The 8,732-nt window shown below is 44.2% G+C and overlaps 1 protein-coding gene across 5 annotated transcripts in view; it reads left to right on the forward strand.

Moving 5' to 3' along the window:
* Positions 1-8,732, forward strand: part of Armc3 (armadillo repeat containing 3) — an 86,313-nt gene that overhangs the window by 67,160 nt on the left and 10,421 nt on the right. For 2 of the 5 annotated variants that reach the window (XM_031369117.1, XM_031369119.1), the window contains exons 12-16: positions 833-969; positions 1,814-1,982; positions 4,312-4,409; positions 5,249-5,350; positions 5,785-5,892. In XM_031369117.1, the coding sequence (XP_031224977.1) occupies positions 833-969; positions 1,814-1,982; positions 4,312-4,409; positions 5,249-5,350; positions 5,785-5,892 (614 nt within the window). Of the gene's footprint in view, positions 1-832; positions 970-1,813; positions 1,983-4,311; positions 4,410-5,248; positions 5,351-5,784; positions 5,893-6,898; positions 6,947-8,732 lie in introns of all 5 variants that reach the window. The other 3 variants (XM_031369116.1, XM_031369115.1, XM_031369118.1) reach the window with 3 other exon arrangements.

Below are 8,732 nucleotides of genomic sequence, written 5' to 3' on the forward strand. Positions count from 1 at the left end.
AGAGAGAGAGAGAGAGAGAGAGAGAGAGAGAGAGAGAGTTCCATTGGCCATGGCAGCTTCTGGACTAGAGACACCTGTATTCTTTGGCTTATGGTTCTGTCCTCCACCTTCAAGATGGTCACAGCAGCAGCTCATCCCACCATATCCTCTGCTTCTGGCACTCCTGGCTTCCTTTTGTTACAATCTCTACAATGACACTGGGACTACTTGAGGGTACAGCGTCATCCCCTAGTGACAACAACGTCACTTTTATCACCTGTATAAAGTCACTTTCAGCAGTAAGGGGGCACATTTTTATATCTGTCATGACCAAATAAACCTTCAGTGTTCAGGTGCAGGGTGAACAAGCAGAGTTTTCCCCATACTGCTGGACATGAGCCTCCTGCAGTATCCCAGGAGAATTCTGAAGAACTCTGGAATGACTTTCCTTGGGTTTCTTAGCTTAGAATGGAAAACTGGATTCTTGTAAAGACTGGCAGACTTGCCTCTGAATTTAATAACTCTAAATTGGCACATTCGAAAACAGTTGAAACCTTTGCATACTCAATGAGATTTTTCTAATTTATGAATGTTGTTTTGTTTTGTTTTTTTCTATTTCCCGTGTCCTGCTGAAGATGGAACCCAGGATTCTACACATGGCAGACAGCTCACCACTCATGAACCATATTGACAGGACAGCTTCGGGGTTTTGCAATTGGGTCTTGCTCTGTAATGCAGGCTGGACTTGAACTTGGAGCCTCCTGGCCCAGACACTGAATACTGAGATTACAGATGTGAGCTGCCATGCCCATTGCTATACTCTCAATGTGTTAATTTTGGTTTCTGCTTGTAGTTAAGGAACTGCGGTGGTCTGGAGCCCCTGGTTAAGCTCCTGCACTCCAAGAATGATGAGGTACGAAGGCATGCCAGCTGGGCAGTGATGGTCTGTGCAGGTGATGAGCTGATGGCTGTTGAGTTATGCAGGCTCGGGTGAGTAGATGCTCCTTACGTTTAGCTCAAAACCAAAAGAGAGAAACAAACGTTTTAGGTCCAAGGAACACCCACTAGAGCCTGCACTGTCAATAAGCCTAACACTCAGGACTGGCCACCTTGGGGCAGGACATCCTTCCGTAGTCTATTCACCCAACGCGCCCACCTTGTGCCCTGCCCACTCCGAGTTCCTTTTCCAGTTCATCTTGATAAATGGTTCTCTTTCATCTTTGCCAAGCACAGCCTCAAGGCTAAAATCGACTGGGTGGGCCATGACTACCATCTCTTCTTACCACTCTCCACCAAACCCTTCACCTGATGCCTGTGGTTAGTTAGCATCCTTCCCCCAGTTCACGCTTCCCACAAGCTGGAGGTGAACTTAGTTCACCCCTCCCTCCTTCTAGACCCCACCCATCCCTCCTGTTAGACCCCACCCATCCCTCCTGCTAGACCCCACCCCTCCCTCCTGCTAGACCCCACCCTTCCCTCTTACTAGACCCCACCCTTCCCTCCTGCTAGACCCCGCCCCAGGGCTTCCACCACCTCCCAGCAGCGACGCAGGCAGATGACCAAGCTTTTAACACAGACATTTATCCTGGACGTGTCCCACCAACTGTTTAAATATGAGTTATTGGGTGGCATTTATGTTCTCAGAAAGTGCTGATTTGTCTTCATAATTCTGTCAGTTTCACCTCATTTAAAAAGGCAGAGGAGGTTCTCGGCTTTCCATCTCAATTCTTCGCTCATGAGCTTAAGGATATAAATGGGAACTCAGTGTCTGTTGGCTTGGAGAAAGCAAACAACACAGGCTTTATTTTATTTTATTTTTTAATTTCATCGACAGGGCCCTAAGTATCCTTGAAGAAATTAATCAATCATTAAGTCGGAAAAATAAATTCAGTGAGGCAGCCTATAACAAATTGCTCAACAACAATCTCTCCCTGAAATATAGCCAGACTGGCTATTTGTCATCGAGCAACATAATTAGTGATGGATTCTATGATTATGGTCGGGTAAGTGGTAGCATTTATTTGTGTTTTACTATGATTTTCCCTTTAATCACGATGCCATTACATTACTATTTTATAAGCACCAAACAAACTCTTTATTTTTGCAGATAGAAATGTGCAAATCAGCACTTTAGCCTGGACTACTTCTGACTATATGATTTTTGCATCTTCATAGAGTTTTAATTAGATTCTGTTTTACTTGCTGTTTAAGTCAGTTTATTAATCCCAGTCTCACTAACATCCCACCACACACACAAGCCACTGAGAAATTGCTCCTCCGCAAAAGCTCATTTTATTCAGTGGTGAGTAGTTTTGAAAGAACTACTGTAACATCAGATGCTTCGGGAGAGCTAAGGACAAGAGCAGGAAGCCAAAGAGGGGGCACTGACACACAGAGAAATGCTGGCATGAGTCTTTAAAACATTCAATAAGACAATATTCTGTACAAAGGAGAATTCCGATTCGTTACAGGCTTTGACACAACAAAATTGAATGAAAAGGATACAAGATGTTTGCTCCCATGGAGGAGTGCTCCCACCAGAGGAGATGGAGGACACAGACAACAGCAATGTGCTAGAGTTGAGTAGGGAGTGAGGGAGATCAGAGCAGAGTCAGGATGGGTGTGTCTACAAAGCTAGGAGAAAATAGGACCAAGAGCTGTTGTTTTCCAAAGGGTGGTTAGATAGCCCTCACTGAACACAGTATCTGGACAAAACCGTGAAGAGAATAGGGAAAGTTAGCTTGGGAGCTCTTTGGGAAAGAAATTTCTGGGCAGAGGAACAAGTGTGCTTGTCGTGTTTGAGGAATATCAGGATAGGGGGCAGCATGGAAGCTGAGCTGATTAAAATGGAATAATAAAAGATAGTATAAGCCATATGTCAAATGGGTAAAGGAGACCGGATCATAGGATTCCTGAAGACTACTACAAGGCCTCAGTCTGAAATGGGAATGCATAATGATAGGATCTGTCTGTGTTTTGGAGGACTACTTTGCATTGTTTTGAAAAGATCATGAAAATTATCTTAGATAGGAATGAAATCTGTTACTTGATCACAAGGAGACTAAGAAGTTGATTTAGTTTGTCCTTTTTTTCAGGCTGACAAAATTATCCTCAACCCTCTCTGTATCTCTCAACTTTCAATTTTATACCTTCTTTATTTTTGATTATTATTGTTACATAAAAATATATGTGTGTTATGTATGCATAGATGGACAGATGGATGGATGGTGGATGGATGGATGGATGGATGACAGATTGGTAGATGGACAGAGGGGAGGGGGTGAGGAGGGAGGGAGACACCTCCCCAACACACACACACCACACACACACACAGACAGAGACAGAGAGAGACAGAGACAGAGAGACAGAGAGAGACAGAGAGAGAGAGAGAGAGAGAGAGAGAGAGAGAGAGAGAGAGAGAGAGAGAGAGAGAGAGAGAGAGAGAAAGAGAGACCAGTAAGGGGGCTCATCCTGGGAAAGATGAATTCCCCTTCTCCCAGTAGTAACTAGTTTCCTGTGGTTCTTTCTCTAGAAGTGGTACCCTATGAAGTTTTCTCCCCTCTCTGTTAGCATGTCCATGAGTGTTTTGCCTTTCCATATGCATGTGCACCATATATATGCTTGGTATCTGGGAAGGACAGGAGAGAACATCAGATCTCCTGGAACAAGAGTTACAGGCAGTTGTAAAATGCTATATGGGTTCCCAGAACTGAACCTAGGTCAAGAGAGACAAGTGTTCTTAACTGCTAAGACATTTTTCCAGCCCCAACTTCTCTTTAGATAGGTCCATGACACTTTGTGAAATCAGTTTCAGCCCATAGGTATTTTTTATAGGCAAAGCCCTCCCTAGAGTATATAGTTAGATTTTGGAAACAAATACTTCCCGAGAGTGTGATAACAGCCATGATATAGGATAGCTGAGAGCAGACCAGCAAAGAATATGGGTATAAAGGAGTGTGTGTTTACAAGCTCTGGCTTCCATATCTAATTATGTACAGAGGTTATCTATCTGTCTGTCTGTCTGTCTGTCTGTCTGTCTGTCTGTCTATCTGTAAATCCATATATCCATTTATCAATCCTTCTATCTATCTATCTCTCTATCTATGCATCTATGTATGTATTTATGTATCTATCTATGCATCTATCTATCCATCTATGTATATATGTATGTGTCTACCCACCTCTGGTCTGTCTCTCTATTATTTATCTACAGTATGTGTGCACATGAATGAATTAGATTCTTCAAGATGTCAAGAGCTCCTTCTATTAGGGTTCATGTTTAAACTCTGACACATGCAGAGAATGCACTTCTGTGCTCACATTATCCTACAGATAAATCCTGGCACCAAACTTTCACCACTGAAGGAACTGTGCTTGCAGGAGCTGAATGATCAACGTGCTATTCTGTTAGTCAACAATAAATCTGACATGTGAGTGCTTGGGAGAGGGGTCCTGCAGGGAGGGAAGTATGCAGTGTGTTTGTCAATGTGCAAGTAGAAAAAGTTCCCCTTGTGGGATCTTCCTAGCTGTATCCGACACTGTGAAAATAAGAGCTAGTCCATAAACTCAGCCTGACATGGAGCAACTCATATTTTCCTTTGACTCCATGTTAGCAATTTCCAGTGGATTTGGAAAAATAACCAAAGAATGTATAGAAAATATTGACACATCTCCAGAAATGTGCACCCATCATTTTTTATTTAGAATAAATAAATGGTAACTCTAAAAATTAAGGCAGCATTAAAATAAATGCAGGGTCTCACTATGCAGTTCTAGCTGGCCTGGAGCTCACTGTGTAGTCTAGGTTCACCCTGAAGTCATAGGTAGCCACCTGTCTCTGCCTCTAATGTGCTGGGATTAGAGGTGTGCATCACCATGCTGGCTTCCAAAGGTTTGGCTTTTTAAACTGGATCACTTGTAGCACGAGCTGGCCTCAATCCCCTCTTGTAACTGTGATGACCTTGAACTTCTGTGGATTATAGGTGTATAGCACCAGTCATGATTTATGTGGTGAAGAGGATCATGAGGAAGGCTTTGTGAGTGAGTGGCAGGCCAACCCTCTGCCAGCTGAGCTCCAGTTCAAGACCCAGCTCAATATTTAATCCATTTCAGGCTTGGGAAAGCTTTGTCTTAACTTCTTCTTTATGCCTTTAAAGATAACACGGCACCATTCTGCAAATATGACTTTTCCAAGAAGTCTGTTTTCCAGGACAAAGTTAGCACTGACAAATTTTAGCTTGTACCTAACTTCAAACATGTAACGTTTTAGCTCTCCACCTCCGTCTATGGAGGATAAATCGTCGGACGTTGGCTACGGACGAAGCATTTCTTCTTCTTCTTCCTTAAGAAGGGCAAGCAAGGAGAAGGCCAAGTAAGGACACATTCTGTCAACACTCAACCAACCTACCCAGGTGGTTGTCCACACTCAACCAACCTACCCAGGTGGTTGTCCACACTCAACCAACCCACCCAGGTGGTTGGAAATGCGTGTGTGGGTGGGGGGGGTGGTGGTTATTTTTAGAGTTTTAGATTTTGGTAAATTTCTTCTTATGGTGATTTAACTACATAATTGTTTTGTAAGTCGAGGTGACAGATGTCTGGGGGAAATGAGACATGGATAAGCAGTGGTAGAGGATGACTTTCCCTAAACTGTGGCTAGAACAGGTCCTGACTGCAGTGGTGATTGAGCCAAATCATGATGGAAGAGAAAGGATCTTCTAATGATAGTTATCTTTAAAATGTCACCTGTCAGCGCTGTTAGTGTGATATGCCATGTTCTTTTCAAATGACAAAAAAGAAAAATAGTTTTCGTTTTAGTGCTGGATTTGGATCTCCCACAGAAGAAAAATCAGAGCCAGCATCAGGACGGAACACTGTCCTTAGCAGAGGTGTCACCAAAGAGAAAGGAGCAAGGTAGGAAACTCCTGCCTTCTTCTCCCAGTTACAGTCATGACAACTGTGATTATGCAACAAGGGCGCAGGAAGGGAAAGACTGCTTTTGTGTGTTCTGTGCTGGGCATGGAACCCTGGGGTCTCCATGGTGGGCAAGGGCTCACACTGAGCCACAACCTAACACCTAAAATTTCCTAGTTAGTAGCCACCCCTCAGGCCTTACATAGCTTGGTGCCATAAAGTTTGCCCAGCAAGCGTCATTACCTGGATTTGAGCCCTAGCACTACTAAGAAAGAAGTTTTTAAATCCTATGTATTGAATGAGGCAAAAACCCCCAGTTGTAACTTAAGCGTTTGTTTTTATTCTGTGTTGTCTTTGAAAATTTTACCCAAAATTTTTCCTGTCTCTGGATAAATCAGGTTACCCTGGTAACTACTACCATCAAGTACTGCAATGACTTTCATTCCAAAAGGACAATATGGGCAGCAGTTGTCCTCAGCTACTGGTGTCCCCCACCCGTGATGGGGGATGGGAGGGAGGGGGCTTAACTTCTCGCAGCAGGCCATGTACCTGTGTCCTTTTCTGTTGGTACTCTCTCCATCCTTTTCCTGGCTGTGTCCCCTACCCTCAGGACAGAAGCAACACAAAGTGGGAGAAAGAGATATAGCTCTTGTGGTTGGAACAATTGTGGTGCGCTTTGTGCTTCTATGGTTTTGTGTATTCTAAAATCCTATTTGGCTCTGGGGAGATGGCTCCATTGACAAAGTACTTGCCTCGAATGCACAAATACCTGGGTTTAATCCTCAGTAGGACATAAACACAGCCTGGTGGTTCACACTTGCAATCCCGGCACTCAGGAGGTGAAAGCAGGGGGATCGAAGCTCAAACTTACCCTAGGCTTCATAGAGAGTTGGAGGCCAGCCTGGACTACCTGTCTGAAAAAAGTTGGGGGTGGTGGTGGGGAGAAAACATGATTTGTACTTACTAATAGCAATTGAAGGAATCTTTGATTTTTTTTTCAAAATAGTAAAAAGAAAAGTAAACTTCAGTTGATTTGTTCCTCTTACCTTCTGTGGTAAGTAACGGGTAAAGATAAATACTTCCCACCCCCAGTTTGCTTCATTGAAACTTAAGCCCAATACTTGAGAATTCCTTAAAGCAGGTGCTGTTCCTGCCTGGTCCCAGGTTAGCCCCATATTCTTGGCTTGTTTGAATCTGGAACAAATTAAGTTCCTGTCAGTTAGGTAATGAATTGTCTCAGTAAGATCTACTGCTTAATCTTAATATTGTGAGAGTCTGGTCTCCTGGACATAGGATAAAAGATCTGCATCCATGCAGACAAGCAAGGGCGTGGCCCTTCAGCTAAAGCACCAGTTCCTTTACCTTAAAACTGATGCTCTTATCTACATGCCACTAGTGACTAGGTGACAACGTCATCTAGAAAACTTGAATTGTAGAGCTGAGTTCCGTCAGAAAGAGGGAAGGAGCAACAGAAGCACTTAGGACTCTGTTCCCAGAGCTATAAGTGGTCTTGAGACTTGTGACTATGGGGTTAGGAGTTGGGGAGCAGCTCTGTGGCTGAGCTAAGGAGTACTGGGCAGCCTACACTGTCCTGCTCTGACCTACCTGGACCCCCGAGACTTGATCTTTTTATCAACTCTGAAATACCCACTCCCAACATCACCCACACCCAAGCATATTTTGACAGACCTCTTGATGTGACTCCACATGAATATGCGTTCATCAAAGACTGGTCTGCCATAAGAGTCTCATTTACTGCAGTTGCCCCTTGACAATTATTAAGAGGAAAAATTTCTAAAGCTGAAAAAACAAAAAGGAACCATTGGAGTATGGGTCAGCTGTGAAGTAGGAAGGCCGAGTCTTGCCCGAGACTCTTGCATCCTTTAAGTTTCTTTGACTTCCTTGCACAGGGGCTGTAGTGACAATCTAGGGAGACCTTCCCCTTCCTCTCAGAGGACATGTTAGTTGGTTTTCTGTCAGCTTGAGTCTTCCGGGAAGACAGAACCTTAACTGAGAAAATGACCTCAAGTAGATCAGCCTGTGAGCAAGTCTGAAGGATATGTTTTTTTTATTAGTGATTGATGTTGAAGGACTCCGCCCACAGTAAGTAGTACCATCCCTGGGGTTCTGGGGTGTATAAGAAAGCAGGCTGAGCAAGCCACGAGGAGCAAGCCAGTAGGCCGCATACCTACATGGCTTACGCTTCAGTTCCTGCCTCACGTTCCAGCCCTGACGTCTCCCCTCTGTGATGGCGTGTCACCTGAGAGATGTAAGCTGAATCCCTTTCCTCCCCAGCCACCTTTGCTTTTGGTCAGCACTGCCTAAGGCAGAGTCACTTGCTCTTCCGTCAGCCCTTCCTTCCTCTCCGCTAGTGCCATCCCTTGAGAAAGGGCTGGTCAAGTAATCCCAAGAAGGACCAGTGACAGAGAAGATGTTATCTGTTAGTGAGAGATATTAAAAGTAATTATAGCATGGGGCTTGGGTGGGGCACAGGGTTAGGACAGGCTGCTTTCAGGAAGGGTGCCTAACAGAAATGGACTCAAGGAATTGAGCAGTTAGTGCCTAGTATTAGCCAATGGAAGTGTGTGAAGAGCAAGCTTTTCCACCTACCATGCTACGGATAATTGGTGTAAAAGTGAATAATAACTCATGCAGATGTAAGCAGAGTGCCCAGCACAATTAAAGTTTTTAATTAGCCGGGCAGTGGTGGTGCACGCCTTTAATCCCAGCATTTAGGAGGCAGAGGCAGGGGCAGGGGCAGGCAGATTTCTGCGTTCATGGCGTGCTTGGTATAAATAGTGAGTTCCAGGATGGCCTGGGCTACACAAAGGAAAATTAAA

Source organism: Mastomys coucha, unplaced genomic scaffold, assembly GCF_008632895.1.
Source record: "Mastomys coucha isolate ucsf_1 unplaced genomic scaffold, UCSF_Mcou_1 pScaffold15, whole genome shotgun sequence".
NCBI classification, from domain to species: Eukaryota; Metazoa; Chordata; class Mammalia; order Rodentia; family Muridae; genus Mastomys; species Mastomys coucha.